This window comes from Macaca mulatta, chromosome 1, assembly GCF_049350105.2.
Source record: "Macaca mulatta isolate MMU2019108-1 chromosome 1, T2T-MMU8v2.0, whole genome shotgun sequence".
Taxonomy (NCBI): domain Eukaryota; kingdom Metazoa; phylum Chordata; class Mammalia; order Primates; family Cercopithecidae; genus Macaca; species Macaca mulatta.
The window spans coordinates 62,149,981-62,167,722 of NC_133406.1; the positions used below are offsets into that span (position 1 = coordinate 62,149,981).

General features: G+C 43.6%; 1 protein-coding gene and 2 long non-coding RNA genes across 4 annotated transcripts in view; 2 read left to right on the forward strand and 1 right to left on the reverse strand.

The window, feature by feature from the left end:
* Positions 1–766: 766 nt before the first annotated feature.
* Positions 767–8,002, reverse strand: PPP1R15B (protein phosphatase 1 regulatory subunit 15B). Of its 2 annotated transcripts, XR_003732169.2 has the most exons (3): positions 6,272–8,002; positions 5,685–5,780; positions 767–2,549 (listed from the first exon to the last, which is right to left on the reverse strand). XR_003732169.2 is itself a non-coding variant. In XM_001097695.5 (2 exons), exons 1-2 carry the CDS (start codon positions 7,593–7,595, stop codon positions 2,328–2,330), a joined length of 2,133 nt encoding a protein of 710 aa, XP_001097695.3. In that variant the 5' UTR covers positions 7,596–8,002; the 3' UTR covers positions 767–2,327. The 2 variants fall into 2 exon arrangements, 1 of the variants encoding a protein (XP_001097695.3); XM_001097695.5 differs by having other exon boundaries at positions 5,685–8,002.
* The window catches only part of LOC106994037 (uncharacterized), a 29,739-nt gene continuing 19,020 nt past the window's right edge, over positions 7,024–17,742 (forward strand). The window contains exon 1 of the long non-coding RNA XR_003732170.2: positions 7,024–7,965. This is a non-coding gene — a long non-coding RNA (uncharacterized LOC106994037). The remainder of the gene's footprint in view (positions 7,966–17,742) is intronic.
* On the forward strand, positions 8,252–12,835 carry LOC144341262 (uncharacterized). The gene is made up of 2 exons (XR_013418140.1): positions 8,252–8,758; positions 11,245–12,835. It is a non-coding gene; the product is annotated as an uncharacterized LOC144341262 (long non-coding RNA).

Genomic DNA, 17,742 nt, shown 5'->3' on the forward strand with positions numbered 1-17,742 from the left:
TCAGGAGATCAAGACCATCCTGGCTAACACGGTGAAACCCCATCTCTACTAAAAAAGATACAAAAATATAGCCGGGCGAGGCGGCGGGCGCCTGTAGTCCCAGCTACTCGGGAGGCTGAGGCAGGAGAATGGCGTGAACCCGGGAGGCGGAGCTTGCAGTGTGAGCTGAGATCCGGCCACTGCACTCCAGCCTGGGCGACAGAGCAAGACTCCATCTCAAAAAAAAAAAGAAAAAAGAAAAAAAAAAAAAAAGATTATGGGGGTTTAACTTTGTTCTAACTAGAATTGGGATGAAACAAGAATTTTGCTTTTTTCTCCTTCAGTCCAACTTTAAAATAGTCCTTTCTGTCCTTCTTATCAACTTCTGATCACTTCTTCCAAGGAGGTTAGTATATGGAAGAACTCTTAATCAAGCTTTCACGTATTTGGTAGTGAGGTTAGAATCCCATGGGGAACAATTTTCCAAAATCCAATGAAAGATGTCTCATTATTTTCAAATACACAGAGCTGCTAGGTTTCAGAAACAGAAAACACACCGTTAAGTCTCGGAAATAAAATGTTTTAGCCTGGTTTTAAAAGAATGCCTATTATGTTGTCAAAAGGCTTTTTTCAAGGCAAATGATGCCTGCTTTCCAACCGACATCGCTATTGCTTGAAACTACCGTTTTCATGTTATTAGACCATCCTGTAAATGTGCTCCCTATGATTACCTAAAGTGGAGATGCACAAAACACACAGAATAAGGGCTCTGCAAAAACTTGACCAGTTTTTATAGTGTTGCATTCTCAATGTGTTTAATTATGAATATATAAACAGTGGAGGCAGTTCGCAGAACCAGACAGAAATAAAATAATGACCAGGTAGATTGTAAACTGAGGTAGTAACCCTATAAGCACTTCTGATGAAAAATTCATCCCCACACTTAAATAAGTTCAAAACTAAGAGGTCACCTATTCTACTTATGTCTTCCATTACCTGTGACAGGAAGCACACGGAATGAAAGCAGACCACTGAAGAGTTAACTACCCCTCAGCCTAACTTATGTGTACCTTGTAAAGCTAAACAAATAAACCAAACACAAGCAGTCAATGCGAAGACTTAATTCAAAGCAAGCTTTGGGCTAAAGATATTAAGACTTTGTAGTCATTAATCTATACCTCTATCCTTTCCTGAAAGTAAAGGCCTTGCCATTACTTCTCTCCTTATTAAACAGTAGGACACAATAAACCTGGATACTGACTGAAGTTTATATTTTACATTTCAAACGTGAAAATTCAGAACTGCCCATTTGCAATTTTACAGTGGGATCCTGACAGGTTTTAAAAGTGACAGTGCTGAGGCATGATATTCGTTAACACTGGCTTTCTATTGAGAACATATACACCAAAACCAAATTGCTCTGAGATGTCTCCCATTTTCTTTCTAGGAAATTGCTAGGCTTTTAAGTTTAAAAAATAAATGATTATGATGTAATTATTACTTTCCAGAGTGTTCTGCAACAACTTCAACCTGTTAAAGAGATACAAAGAACTATATTAAACTGGGAACTACAATAACATATACAGAACCCTCTCCAAACAACAGTTTCCAAAGAAATTAAATACATTAGACATTAAAATTTGGTAGAAAGATGCAGCTTTCCCAAAGTAGTAAAGTACTGCACATGTGGATTTTGTGGCAATCCTTGGAAATATCCTAGGTATAACAATGTAGAAACAAAAGGTTAACACACATTTTCAACCCAAGTCATTTTTACAAGAAAAAAAAAGTGACACAAAATAATGTACTTTAAGTCGGTAGCATACACAAGGTTATTTTTCAGCCTAAGGTAGATAGGCCAAATCATTGAAATAAAAAAACATAGAAAAACATAAAAGCCCATTAACTTCTGAATTTTGGGAAAGAAACAAGAGTCCAAAGTTTTCAGATAGGCACACATAATTTAGATTAGAAATGAAAATGGGCTTTAAGCCCTATAAATATTGTTTTCCAAGAAAGTAAGTTTTGAAAGTGCAAAATGACAACTCAAAAAGGTCCCCTTTTCACCTCATGCATGCAAAGGTCATTTAAAAGCACATCCAACTAAATCAAAAAAGGGAAGATTCGAAATTACACTAGTTCATCCTTCATCATCAGGGCTGGCTTCAAACCTGAATGTTTCTGAGTGGGATATGTTGGGAAAAAAAAAAAAAATTAAACTAGATCCAAGTTACATTTCCTCTTAAAAAAAAAAAAAAAGTCAAAGGACAGCTGCCAAGATTTGTTTTTAAAAGACACCTCTCAGGTAAGAGGTAGTGTATGCTATGACTACAGGCTGCCAACTCATCTTAACATTGCTTGAAAACATTAAGTCCTTTGAAGCATGTTCCCTGGAGTCTATTAAACATTCTTTCTCTGTGCTCAAATGTCAAGCAATATCCAATAGCATCTTCTGTTTCTTGAATTCGTTTCTGGAACCTGCATCCATCCCTTGCAAATTCTTCCCATGGTCCTTTGCGATCCTCATCACCACTTATATAATACTCAGTAACTTCTTCAAGGAAGGTTACCTACAAAAACAAAGACTAATTTTAATAACTCTCTAGGATCTTACAATTAGCGTTGAGGTCAATAACCCTTTATGCTACCAATTTTTTCAGAATATAGAATATCTTACTATTCCCAACTAAAAATAACATCTTGTTCTTAGGAATATTTGGTTCCAGCTATATCTGAAGTTAAAGAAAAAAAAAAAGTTCTGTCACGCCTGTAATCCCAGCACTTTGGGAGGCGGAGGCAGGCAGATTACCTGAGGTCAGGAGTTCAAGACCAGCCTGGCCAACATGGCGAAACCCTGTCTCTACTAAAAATACAAAAAAATTAGCCAGGCGTGGTGGCGCACGCCTGTAATCCCAGTTACTCAGGAGGCTGAGGCAGGAGAACAGCTTGAACCTGGGAAGTGGAGGTTGCAGTGAGCCGAGATCGCACCACTGTACTTCAGCCTGGGCAACAAGAGTGAAACTCTGTCTCAAAAAAAAAAGGTCTGATTAGATGGCATTTGGATAAAATAGTGAACAAATGTCACCTAAATATTTCATGTAGAGACATATATCTTTCATTTATATATATATATCCTTCATTTATCTATATCTGCATAATACACACATACAGTCGTCTGCCCCCACGCATCCCCCACCAGCCCTTGGCTTTTGGTGTTAATAAAATGAATCCAGATGAGGAATTGAATTTTTCATGCTGTTATTAACCCCTGCTATTTTTTAATCCTTAGGGAAATACAGTTCTGTGATATTCTTCCCTCAAAATGATAAGCAAAATATTTCTGAAAATAACCGCCATATCCCCGGAAGTCACTGTTTTTATCATTGCATAAAGGCTTTAACAATATTTTTGCTTACTTCTATTCTTTTTCCTTTTAGAAAATGTTTTCACTTTCCAACTTTTAAATCAACATGTAGTACTATTTTTGTATCATTACTTTGGCAATAACAATACAGAAGAGAAAAAGTTACTTAGTAAACAAAGTACAGCAAAATTAGTATTTTTAACGCTGTGTTACTCTAAGAAACTTTGTAGTTAAGATTTCAAAAACCTTTGTATTCAATATGCTATCCTATATATGAAATTGTGATTCTAATATACATAATGACATGTAATGAGTGACAATCCCTACTCATTACTACTTAATCACTACTTAATTTCTATGAAGCTTCTTTCTAAGCTATCAAACTCCAAAAGCAAATACTCGCTTTAAAGTATGTTTAATAGTTACATCAGCTAACCCTACTGTGGCCTACTACTTTCGTTCCCTTTACATCAGGCCAAGGGATGCCCCTGAGGACAATTAGCAGGTATGTAACACCTTACCAGTTATTGCATTCCAGTCTTGAATACTACTCATTCATTGTGTCATTAAGATAAATGATAAAAACATACAGTGTTTATCATATACCAGCTCTTTTCAAAGAGCTTCACATTTTTATCTCATTTAATCCTCACATTAACCCTATGAGGTACGGATCATTATACAGATAAGAAAACAGAGGTAGAAGGGTTTTTTAGCCTCACCACCCATCATCTTATATACTCCATATATTCCATACATCATACTCCATATATACCAACGACAGATAGTCAAAGGCTGTCAAATAATTCTATCATATTCAGACATAATCACTTACAAATTCTGCTTCTAGTTCACAGTATCATCTACTCCACTCATTTCATTTTACTCAATGAGCAAGCTAAAATTAGACATGAGACTGGCCTGAGGTCTCTCAATAAGAGCTAGCATTTAAAGGCAAGGCAATAAATTCTGAATTTTATTTACTTGTCTCATTTAAATCTTGCAATAACTTGTACAATAGATATTATTATTTTTCCCATCAAGTAAGAGTGAATTGAGGCCATGAGAGTCAAGTAACTTGCCAGGTCTGGCTGCCTTCCAAATCTCTCCGCCTTAACCACTGAGGAGTAGAGAACACGGGGCTCCAGCTGCCAAGTGCTCATTCCATTGCCCCACTTTGTTTCTTACCTATTCATTCTAAATAGGTCATTTTGTCAGGGGCCCCTTAAAAGGACAGAGAGATGGCATTTACACAGTGTGAACTAAAATTTAATTTTTAACATGACTTATTCTGCCCTAAAGGTAAGACGTAAGATTATCACCATTTGGAGATACTTTCTACCCAGGAATAATTTCAAAGTATTAAGCTGGCCATTTGGAGCCAAGAGATTATGGCACTGTCCATCTGAAACTCCCCAGTGCGGCGGAAGCTGAGGTCAGTAATAACTCACCCAATATCTTCTCTTTCCAAGTAACGGCATAGAAAACTAAAAAAACTTTCCCTCTACAATAGACACCTTTCGGTTTGCGGAGAGTTCAATTAATAACTTTAGTTAAAGCAACTATAAAGAAAAACAAACCAACTCAAAACACTCCCAAAATAAGGTTAACCTGAAATTAGCCTGGGAATAGGAAGCAACTAGTCAAGATAAACCAAGTAAGTGGCCATCACTGTTTTTATTAATATTAACTGTAGCTGACCACTGATAACTAGCACTGCATTCCTAAGAAAAGGCAATACCATTTCCTGTATTGGCTTTGACTTTCAATTAATATCATGTAACGTCAAAACCACTGAAATTACTATTTTCTTTCATGGCAAATTGGACCAAATAAATCTTACTTACTACTTGATATCATCATCCCTTTGGGTTGTAATGGACAGGAATGAAGACACTCTTGTTATGTGCAAACAAAATATTAAGTATTTGCAAACAACATACATTTAAAATCAGTTTAAAACTCTATGGCTGTAACAGGACCTTTTCAATCTCTAGAAAAATTAAATCGTGTATACACAAAGTTTAATAGTCCGTTAAAAAGTGTGAAAAGTTGAAGCTTGTAAAGAAACAGTCCAGAACTACCAACCCAAAGAAAAATGGCACTTTCCTGCTAACATCTACACGCTGGTATGTTCGTTGTGGACAGCAAAAATGTGCATGGGGGTGGGGAGTCAGGGAGAGGAGAAGGGTCATTTACATATTTCTCAATGCAAGTATACGAATTTAGAGGTCTTCCTCAAAAACACATGCACTCCTAAGCCTCCAAAGTCATGCTGCTATATTTAACCATATCAAAACAGTCAGAACATATCAGGCATGTTAAAAGATAAGAAACAAACCTTTCTTCTTTTGACATGTGTCTGTCTTCCTCCAGATAGAACGTCACGCAGTACCGAGTCTGGACATTCACTTTCTTGGCTCCCCAACAGCTGCACCTTACAAGAAAGTAAGGTGTGACACTCAGAAATGGCCACAATGGACTCTGATGGGGTCTTTGAGTCACGACAGCCTTTCCCATTTTCCCCTGATGTTTGAAAAGGAGCCTTAAAATTTAAAGGGTTGTAAGGGTCATCAGAATTACAGAAAGAGTTCCACAGTTTGAGACTCTCTGCTTCATCTGCACTAGATTCCCAGTCATCTTCCTCCCCAGAACTATGCTCAGGGGTCTCAGGAAGGCTTCCAGACTGGGAGGAATTCTCTAGATCAGACTCGCCAGACAAATCCTTCTCTGAATCAGAAGGCTCTTCAGGAACAATTCTGGCAGCAGTCTGAATTGTGGCTGTAAAGTTCTGGGGATTATAAGGATCTACACTGTAGAAAGAGTTCCAAAGGTGAAGCCCTTCAGGGTCTTGCTCAAGGTCTGAGTCTGACAGTGAGCTATCACTATCAAAACCATCATCCTCAGCTTCCTCATCCCAATCCTCACCTTCTGGATCAGAACTTGTTTCCAGGTCACTGGATGCACCTCCCAAAATATAATCTATCAGTTTGTTACTACAAGCTGGTCTGGCAGAAATGGGAAGGTCATCTTTTAGGTATGAGTAATCTACTACACTTATTCGGCCCTCTCCAGGCTCCTTTTCCATAGGTATCTCACAAGATGGACAGCTCTCAGAAGGGCTCTGTTCTTCCAAAGCAAGTGGAACTTCTGCAGTTAATAATTCTATTTTTTCTTCAGTGGATTCCTGGGTGGTTCCAGGAATGTCTTCAGCAGCAGGAACAAACTGTGTTGGGTTATCTCTGCAGTGTTTCGGATCCATCCGGAGAAGGTTGTGTTCCTCCTCCAGGCTGTGGTAGCCATTATCCTGGTCAGGGGTGGGTAACTCTTGCCCCTTGCTAGCCTGCTGAAGGAATTCCAGTCGTTTCATGCGAAGATGGTGAATTTCTGGTAGGCCTTCTGTAGAAAGAGGTGGACATCCCTGCCACGAGGCCGGGGTGAGTTCTGCACTCAGCGGCTGGGGATGACAAGGGTCCTCTCTCAGGCAGCTGCTCTCTGCGGTTAGTGTCTGCAAGCCGACTAGCTCGCCATTTCCATCACTGTTCTGATAGCTGACTTCTAGCCTAGGAAAGCAGTCCAGGTAGGAGGGGCTCAGCAAATAGGATACCACATTAAAAGTGTCTATGCGTTGAATGTTTAGAGGCCCAGAGAGCGAAGAGCCAAGTTCCCGGTCAGAGTACAGACGGGATTGAAGGCTACAGGGCAACAGCTCCACTCCCCCTAGCTGCTGCTCTAAGAGAAAAGCGTGTGCTGCAGGGTCCAAAGCACTTCCCTTGGCCTTAAGCTCCAATTCTAAGTCTGGGGGCGAACACTGCCAGTGGATCCCCTCCTCTAGCCAATTAAGGGGACTGGTGGCCGAGGAGTCTGAGGAGTCGAGCTTCAGCGAACTCAAAGATTTCTGCGCTGTGGAGGCGGCTGGTTTCTCCCGTCTCTTCAGGGATCTGTAGACTCCAGCAAAATTTAGCCATCTGGTCGGAAACATTCCACCGAAAAGTTGGCTCCAAATTAGCACCTTCTGAAGCAATCCGGGGAGCGGCGCAAGGAGCTGGGAGAGCAGCTTCGTCCAGTAGCTGACCCGAGTCTCGGGCTGGGCGGAGGAAAGCAGTGTGGGGTCCCCGAAGTTTTCCGGCGCAAGAGGCGTCGGGAACTTAGAAGAGCCTGCTTGCGATCGCCGAGGGAAAAAGGGTGGCCAGAACCGGAAGCCCGCCCGAGGGCCAGGCCGTTTCCGCGATCCGCCTGTCTCAGGCTCCATCTCCTTTTCCTTGGCAGTTTCTCGGGTAGGGCCGCGGCGCTCAGCGGCTGGAGGTCGGACGGGATTCGGAGGAAACCTACAGAGTCTCGGCCTTGCCCAGCGGTGGCGTCGGTGCTCCAGGCCGATCTCCGAGCCAGCAGAAAAGCCACAGAGGGCAGCGGATGCGGCAGCGGGCGGCAGAACACAGGGAGAAACACCCCGCGCAATACGCGGCAGCTGATGCGACTTCCATCCTGGAGGGAAAGGACGTTCCCTAGTCGGCTCGACGCTTCAATACCATCGATAGGAGCCTGCCCACGGCCTCGGCGGTGGTTTTCTGAGTGACAGAAGGTTGAAGAACCCCTGAGCAACGCGACACCGGAAGGACTAGGTAGGTTGACTGGTGCGGTGGAAGCGAAGCCCAAAATGGCCGCAGGGCCCGCGCGCCGGCAGGACACCCCCCAGCCGCCGGAAGAGACGCAGGACTGCTGGGCGTCTACGCCACTAGCGCCGCGCCGCCCAACGTCTCTCGCAAAGCCCTGGGGGGGTGGGGCTTTCCGCCCACTTCCGTGTGGCCGCCGATTGGTCGCGCCTGGTTTCCCTGTCGGCTTCCTTACTCGAGGTAGAGCCGCACGGTAGCGGGAGGTTGCATCAGCCGGCGGGATGCACGCATGCGCAGTTGTTTCTGTGTGGTCTCTTAGGCGACCGCCCCAACAGCCCTCTAGGCTAAAGGGCTTGGGTAGGAAAGGGGTTTTCAAGATAACCCGAGAATTTCCCGGAGGCGTTTTGATGGCCTAATACACACTAACGTGTGTACAGTCATCGCCTCGTATTAAATGGGGATTAGTTCCAGGACGCCGTAGACACCAGAATCCGCAGATTCTGGTCAAGTCCCTTATGTAAAATGGTGTAGTGTTTGCATATAACCTACGTACACCTTCCCAGATACTTTAAATCATCCCCTAGATTAAGTAAATTACCTAATACAATGAAAGTGCTATGGAACTAGTTGTTATGTTGTATTTATTTGTATTATGTTTTATTGTCTTTATTTTTCCCGAATATTTTCAATCCATGGAAAGTTGAATGCCCCGTGGGCCAATTATAGGGTTATCGTAGTCTTAAATTTGTATTGTTTGTTTGTTTGAGACAGGGTCTGGCTGTGTCGCCCAGGCTGGAATGCAGTGGTGCGATCTCGGCTCACTGCAGCCTCAACCTCCTGTGCTCCAGTGAGCCTCCCACCTCAGCCTCCTGAGGAGCTGGGATTACAAGCTCGCACCACCACGCCCAATTTTTTTTTTTTTTTTTTTTTTTTTTTTTTTTTTTTGAGACGGAGTCCCACTCTGTCGCCAGGCTGGAGTGCAGTGGCGCTATCTCCCCGGGTTCAAGCAATTCTGCCTCAGCCTCCCGAGTAGCTTGTACTACAGGTGCGTGCCACCACGCCCAGTAATTTTTTTGTATTTTTGGCAGAGACAGGGTTTCACGATGTTGGCTAGGATGGTCTCGATCTCCTGACCTTATGATCTGCCCACCTCAGCCCCCCAAAGTGCTGAGATTACAGGCGTGAGCCACTGCGCTCAGCCAATGTTTGCATATTTTTGTGGAGACAGGGTTTCGTTGTGTTGCCCACGTTGGTTTCAAACTCGGCTCAAGTTATCTGTCCGCCTGGGCCTCCTAAAATGCTGGGGTTACAGGCGTGAGCCACCGCGCCCAGCCTGACAGGTATTTCAGGGTTCTCGTATTGTTGAGTACTATGTAGACCATCAACCTGAGATCTTATGTAAAAGGTGGGCAGTGCTGCGTAAATACATGTCTGGTATGGGGCAAACTAAACTCACAGAGAAGCAGCTCAGTTCCCAGAACTATTTACTCTCTTTTATGCTTCCAAGCAGGCAACATACTCAAATCATATTTATGAATACTTCCTTAGCAACCAGAACCACCGAATACAACACCCAAAAAGGAAACATGGACCACTATCCTTTGAAAAAAAAAAAATTGTCTGGTAATTTTAATTGCTGTATTTGATTCTCTCTTGTGAGTTTGGTCTTAGTTCATTTCTTTATTTCTGCCAAAACTTTGTAATAGATACTCCTGAAGTCAGGTATCAATTACAGAGGGAGGGTGACAGTTATGAGCACTAGAGACAGCAGAAAAATCTTTAAGGAGCCAGAAGGAGACCAGCAGCTCTTCCTGCCTTACTGGGCCTGTTCAAGAACAATCACTTCTTTTTCTTTCTTTTTTTTTTTTTTTTTATTTCGGTTTGTTTGAGACCAAGTCTCGCTCTGTTGCCCAGGCTATAGTGCAGTGGTGTGATCTCCGCTCACTGCAATCTCTGCCTTCCTGGGATCAAACTATTCTCCTGTCTCGGCCTCCCTAGTAGCTAGGACTATAGGCGCCTGCCACCACGCCTGGCTAACTTTTATATTTTCAGTAGAGACGGGGTTTCACCGTGTTAGCCAGAATGGTCTGGATCTCCTGACCTCGTGATCCGCCTGCCTCAGCCTCCCAAAGTGCTAGGATTACAGGTGTGAGCCACCATGCCCGTCACAACCACTTCTTTCTAGGAAGCCAAGAGGACCTCAGTTTCTGTTGTTTACCCTGTATTATTATCCATACCTCTGGAAAATCTCAATCCTAAGAACTTCAGAAAATGTATTAATAATAGAGGTCAGTTTCATAATAGAGATCCAAGTAGGTAAATTTGTTACCGGAAGCCTGTTTCTTGTAAAGTGAGGCTAGTAATTCCTCTTTCAATGCGTTGGTAAGAAAACTAGGTTTCCTCAATGCCTAGCCTAGACAGAGTAGGAGCACAAAGATTAGCTAATATTCTTGTATGGTTCTGCTTCACAGTCTTCAGTTGTTTCCTCATTGCCTGCAGAATAAAGGCTCTATTCAGCCTGTCCTCCCACTGTACTCTTCCAGCCTCCTCTAGTCACTTGTCTTCATGCATGTTATATTCTAGGAACACTGGACTTACCTATACTCCTTGTTTCTGGCCTTTACTCATGCTGTTTCTCAGCCAAGAAAAGCTTCACCTTTCCTGTTATATACCTACTCATCCTTCAAGATCCAATTCAAATGTCAGCTTCTCCTTGAAGCCTTCGTTGACCTTTCCAGCCAGAATTAATGGATCCCTCACAGCATTTATATTATTCTGCTCTATTAGAGCACTTAACACATTGCGTTACATATACCTATAAATGTTCTCTCTTGCTGGTCCCTGAACTCCTTGAGGGCTGTATCCAACTATCTAGCAAAGTGGTTCCCAAAGTATGGTGTGGGCACCCCTGGGGATCCTGCTTTGAAACCCTTTCAGAGAGTCCTTAAGGCCAAAAATATTTTCATAATAATTCTAAGCTTTTTTAACTCTCATTTTCTCATGCATGTACAGTGAAGTTTTCTAGAAGATACATGGTGTGTGATCTGGCAACAGAATGAATGCAAAAACAGATAGATATGAGATTCTAGCCATTTTATATTAAGCCAGATACTAAAGACATTTGGAAGAAATGTAAGACAATGCCACTTTTCTTGCTAAGCTTTTTATGTTTTGAAAAACAATTGAACATTACCAGCCTGGACAACATGGCGAAACCCTGTCTCTACAAAACATATAAAAATTAGCCAGGCATGATGGTGCACACCTATGGTCCCAGCTACTCAGGAGGCTGAGGTGGGAGGATCGCTCGAGTCTGGGAGGCAGAGGTTGCAGTGAGCCAAGATTGTACCACTGCACTGCAGCCTGGGCAACAGAGTGAGATCCTGCCTCAAAAAACAACAACAAAAAAAAAAAACATGTAATTGGTTTATTATTTTTAAATGAATTTTAAAATTTTATTGTATTTTTTGTTAAAGACAGGGTTTCATATGTTGCCCAGACTGGAGTGCAATGGGTATTCACAGGGGCAATCACAGCACGCTATGGCCTTGAACTCCTGGGGTCAAGCAGTTCTCCTGCTTCAGCCTCCCAAGTAGCTGGAACTACAGGTGCACACCACCATACCCAGCCTAAATGAGCATTTTTCAGTTCCTCAGTTTTGAATTCATAAATAGGAAATATTGATAGATATAAACCACATAAAGGCATAAAGTTATTTGGGGTCCTTAGTAGGTTTTTTTTTGAGACAGGATCTTGCTGTATTGCCCAGGCTGGAGTGTGGTGCCATCACGGCTCACTGCACCCTTGATCTCCCAGGCTCAAGCAGTCCTCCCACCTCAGCCTCCCAAGTTGTTGGCATGGCAGGTGTGTACCACCACTTCTGTTTTTTTTTTTTTTTTCATTTTATTTTATTATTATATTTTTGAGATGGAGTCTTACTCTGTTGCCCATGCTGGAGTGCAGTGGTGCAATCTCAGCTCACTGCAAACTCCACCTCCTAGGTTCAAGCAATTCTCCTGCCTCAGCCTCCCAAGTAGCTGGGATTACAGGCACCCACCACCACGCCTGGCTAATTTTTATATTTTTTAGTAGAGATGGTTTCACCAGGTTGGCCAAGTTAGGATTTCTTTTCTTTTTAGTAGAGATGAGGTTTCGCTATGTTGCCCAGGCTGGTCTCAAACTCCTGAGCTCAAGCAATTTGCCTGCCTTGGCCTCCCAAAGTGCAGGGATTACAGGCATGAGCCAGCACACCTGGCTGGGACCCTCAATAATTTTTAAGAGTATAAACTTTTTTCTTAGACCAAAAAGTTTAAGAACCACTGAGGTAGTATGTTGACTGGTACATAATAGGCACCCAATAAATGTTTGTTGAATGAACGGAAGAGTAATAATACTTTAAAATAATGTAATCTTCCTTAAGACCAAACCTCTTGCATTCCACTGTCAACTTTGTCACCAACTGACATCACATACCCCTGAAAACAATTTCTTAAAACTTTCTTGAATGGAACTCCCCTTCCCCATGTAGTCATTGGATATATAATTTTTATTCTTCTTATGTTAGAAGTTGATCTAGAGAGGGAAAATGCAATCATAAAGTATTTGGGCTAGACATGGTGGCTCACACCTGTAATCCTAGCACTTGGGAGGTGGGCCAACTGCTTGAGCCCAAGAGTTCAAGACCAGCCTGAGCAACATATGGCAAAACCCTGTCTCTACAAAAAATTCGCCAGGTGTGGTGTTGTGCACCTGTGTTCCCAGCCACTCGGGAGGTTGAGGTGGGAGGATCACTTGAGCCCAGGAGGTTGAGGCTGCATGAGCTGAGAACATGCCACCACACTCCAGTCTGGGTGACAGAGACCCTGTCTTGAAAGAAAAAGCGATGGAAGAAAGAAAAGAAGAAAGAGGGAGGGAGGGAGGGAAGGAAGGAAAGAAAGAGAAAGAGAAAGAAAGAGAAAAAAGGAAAGGAAAGGAAAGGAAGAATGGAAGGAAGGGAGGGAGGGGAAGGAAGGAAGGGAAGGAGGGAGGAGGGATGGAGGGAAAGAAAGAGAGAAAGAGAGAGAGAGAAAGGAAGAAAGAAAGAAAAGGAAGGGAAGGAAGGGAAGGAAGGAAGGGAGGGAAGGGGAAGAAGGAAAGGAAAAAGGAAGGAAGGAGGAAGGAAAGAGAAAGGAAGGGAGGGAGGGAGAAGGAAGGAAGGGAAGAAAGAAAGGAAAGGAAGAACTATAGGAGGGGAGGGAAGGAGGGAAGGGAGGGGGAGAGGAGGGGAGGGAAGGGAGGAGGGAGGAGAGGAGGGGAGGGGAGGGGAAGGGAGGGGGAAGAGAGTGCACGGGGGAGGGGAGAAGGCAAGAAGGGAGGGAAAGGAAGGAACCTGAGCAACAGCCTACAAGTTTATGGAAAAAAAGTTTAAAAAATTAAAATATTTGAGAGCTGCCTCTGAGAATATGTGACTTTGCCTTGTTCGTCTCAGCTGGAAAAGTGTGACTCAGCCTTCCCAAGCCTGCGAGAGGGCAGAGGGAGGCCAGATCTGTACACAGAGATAACATGTTGCCAAGGCCGTGTGCAGGCTGGTGAAGACAAAAAGTCCTTCTGTTGGCAAGCTGACTGGCACTTTGGCCGGAAAAAATTAAAACCTCAGTTAATTGTTTATTTTAAAAGACTTTGCCAGGCTGAGGTAAAGGGTATATGGCTCTTGATTTTTTCAGAGTCACCACCAGCTCCAAAATCTGATATCCCAGTATCTCCCACTCTGGCTGCCGCCTCCTACCAATCCACACTGCCCTGATATCCCTATTCAGCTGCCAGTCAACCCCTCAGAGACCACAAACCATTGCTCTTACCACTTTTTGTGATCCATCACACTCTTCATTTCCCTCTTTACTCAGCGTGAATTTCCATGATCCAGTATTAAAACTACCCCCTTGTCCTTCTACTCCCTGGCAAAAGTCCAAGCCTAGTTAAATCCAACTACTCACTCATTCTCCACCTGCACCCTTGCAGCTAATCATTGCTTAAGAAGATCGCTCAGGCATGCTGAGTGACTCACTTCATACTTGTGATCACAAATCTCCTCGACGCCAGACACTCCCACCACAGTTCCCTAGAAGCTTTGCTTCTCCTACACTCTGAGACTGTCTCACAATACTTCTTTCTTCAAATTTCCAGCATTTGCCATAAACACACATTCTCAGTTTATGATCACACTCATACTTCAAGAAAAAAACAGATACAACTGGACATAAATCACCTCATCTTTCCCTGACCAAATCCACTGGCATTTGGACCCACATAATCTGCCTTCAATCCCTCTACAATCCAAGAAGCCTCCTGGATGCATCCCTCCATTTTTACTCAAGGAATAATTCTGACCTCTCTTATCACTTCTCCCTAGTAACATACATGTTTCTCTCACTACTAGATCATTCACATTAACATAACTTAATATCACCTATATTAAAAATAAAAAGACCACCCAGCATGGTGGCTTATGCCTGTAATCCCTACACTTTGCGGGGCCAAGGCGGGGGGCTTGAGCCAAAGAGTTCAAGACCAGACTGGACAACATAGCAAGACCTTGTCTCTACAATTTAAAAAATTCACTGGGCTTGGTGGCTCATGCCTGTAGTCCCAGCTACTCGGGAGGTTGAGGCGGGAGGACTGCTCACCACCACCCTGCAGCCTGGGTGACAAAGCGAGACTCTGTCTCAAAAAAAGTAAATAAAAAAATAATAATAAATAAAATTTAAAAACCCTTCCCTAGATATACACCCCTCCAAGCTTCTGCACCACCAGAGTGAAACCTCTCGAGAGTTGTTGGTGCTTATGGTCTCCACTTTCTCTTCACCTATACTCTCCCCAGCCTACACCAATGTGACTTTCACCCCCACCACTCATTCAGGCAGCTCTTATCAACGTCACTAAGAACATTTTGCTATATTCACTCCTCTTGACTGTTAGGGGTTGAAGTGTGTCCCCCAAATGATAAAATCCTAACCCCCTTAGTACCTGTGAATGTGATCTTATTTGGAAATAGGTTCTTTGCAGATGATCAAGTTAAGATGAGGTCATTATGGTGGGCTCTAATCCAAGATGACAGCGTCCTTATAAAAAGAGGAGATTTGGACACAGACACGTGCATGCACACGGAGAGAATGCCACAGCAATATGAAGGCAGACATTGGGTTGATGCATATATAAGCCAAGGAATTCCAGATTGCCAGCAAACCTCCAAAAGCCAGGAGAGAAACATGGAACAGACTCTCTCACAGCCCTCACAAGGAATCAACCTTGCTGACACCTTGATTTTGGACTTCCAACCTCCAGAAATACATTGCTGTTTAAGCCTCTCAGTTTGTGATACTTTGTTACCGGAGCCCCAGGAAACTGATCATACTTCTTTAGGTTGCCAGGACACCATGACCTGCTCCTCCTCCTCTGAATGTTGGCCTCAATCCACCCAAATGCCTCTCTAACCTGGGTGATCTCATCTCATTCCATGGAATTAAACACCACCTCAGTGCTGATGACTTCCATATCTAAACTTCCAGACTGACTTCCCTTGGGCTTCAGATTCCATTCTGTTACTTCTCCACTTAGATTTCTATCACATATCTCAAACTTAACACAATCAGAAGTCTTGATTCAGCTCTACTGAACCTACCTCCCCACTCCCAGTAATTCCTCCAGAGGACTCTGCCTACATTCTGAGGTTCCACACTGAGGAATCATCCTCAACTCCGCTTTCCCTCAATTCTATACGCAGTCCATCAGCAAGTCCTGTCAGCTCTACCTTCAAAATATATCCAGAATTTGACCACTTTCCATCATCCCCAAGCTACCATCATTTCCCTCCTGGACTACAATAGCCTCCTCTTCTGCTTCTATTTTTGCTTCAAACAGCAGCCAGAAGAATGATCTCTTAACATAAATTAGACATTACCGTTTTTTTTGTTTGTTTTTTGAGATGGAGTCTCTCTCTGTTGCCCAGGCTAGAATGCAGTGGTGCTATCTCAGCTTACTGCAACCTCCACTTCCTGGGTTCAAGCGATTCGCCTGCCTCAGCTTCCTGAGTAGCTGGGATTACAGGCGTTCACCACCACACCTGGCTAATTTTTGTATTTTTAGTAGAGATGGGGTTTCACCAGGTTGGCCAGGCTGGTCTCGAACTCCTGACCTCAGATGATCCGCCTGCCTTGGCCTCCCAAAGTGCTGTGATTATAGCCATGAGCCACCGTGCCTGGCCCCTGCAGTTCCCTTTCTCAAAACCCCATCACCCTAAGAATAAAGCCTGAGGCTCTGATTGATTTTAACACGCAGATATCTTCTCTGAAGCCCACTCTGCCCGCCCCGCCCCTTCGCATACCACCTTATCCATATCACACTGCACTGTATTTATTTCCATGCATGCTTCCCTTGAAAGACTGAGTTCCTTGAAGACAGGATCCACACCTTTGTTGTCTGAGTAGCCACAGTACCTGACACCCTGCCTTACCCAGTGTAAGCCATTAGTGTTGTTAGTTGAATTGATCAGACACTTTAGACAAGTCCCAGCCACCAGAAAATTCTCTCCCAATTTAAAATGCTGCCTCATTTTTTCACCTTTCAAATCCAGTCTAATCTTTGCTCCTCAAATCTCAGCAAGCTGGGCTGCTTCATTTTTGCCACCTCTCTTTGAACTCAGAAATCTGGGCCCCCTGGACTGCTTTTGTTTCTTTTCTCCTTGGGCAACCCCTCTCTCTCATTCCCCACCTCTCTCATTCCCACTCCCTCAGGAGGGTTCAGATTTCTACCCCATTTGGCCAAGAAATTTCCTTCACTAAGACTCTTGGCAGACTCAAGTACTAACCTTTAAAAAGTCCAAAGGGACTTGCCCAGAACTGCAGTGATACCTCAAGATCATTTAGAAATAAAGCAGGTAACACTTCCTACTGTTTACTACTGGAAAATCCCCTGGAAGCCCCCACACAATTCCCCAGTATGAAACATGACCCCCCACTGGAGAGTTTTGGAGACTTCTGGGTACAATGCTTGAACAAGGGTCACTTCACTTCCATCCTGCACTTGGGGGGTTCACTTCTGGGCTATGGTTATGCTGTAGTGGCTTGATAGTTGCGAGGCATCTCAAGTTTCAGTTTTTTCTCCTATAAAATGGAGTTGGTTAAATATTACTAGATAGTAAACTTCTTTTTTTTTCAGACAGAGTTTCACTCTTTTTGCCCAGGCTGGAGTGCAATGGCGCGATCTCGGCTCACTGCAACCTCTGCCTCCTGGGTTCAAGCGATTCTCCTGCCTCAGCCTTCCAAGTAGCTGGGATTATAGGCGCCTGCCACCACACCCGGCTAATTTTTTGTATTTTTAGTAGAGATGGGGTTTCACTGTGTTAGCCAGGACGGTCTCAATCTCCTGACCTCGTGATCTGCCCACCTCGGCCTCCCAAAGTGCTGGGATTACAGGCATGAGCTACCGCATCCAGCCCTGGTAGGAAACCTCTTAAATGCAGAGAACTGTCTTAATTTACCTTGGTAAGCCCTAGTCTGGTACCTAGTACAGGGCCAGGATGCATTCAACACAAATGTATTTTATGAATGGAGGCATGCCACTAGGTAGCACTGGTAAGAACTGTGAATGTTTGTTGACAGAATTCATGAATGAGCCATACTTACTGTCCAGGGCAGTCGTAATGGAAAATGATATCATGTATAAAAAGCACCTGAAATATCAATTAGACCTATTTAAGGGATTGTATTAAACACTGCCTAGGAGGTGTTGCACAAGGTTTGGAGTGCAACA

Coding starts and splice junctions, on each gene's coding strand:
- PPP1R15B (XM_001097695.5), bottom strand. CDS start 7,595: ATGGAGCCTGAGACAGGCGGATCGCGGAAACGGCCTGGCCCTCGGGCG. Junction 2,550..5,684: donor CACATGTCAAAAGAAGAAAG/GTTTGTTTCTTA, acceptor TTGTTTTTGTAG/GTAACCTTCCTTGAAGAAGT.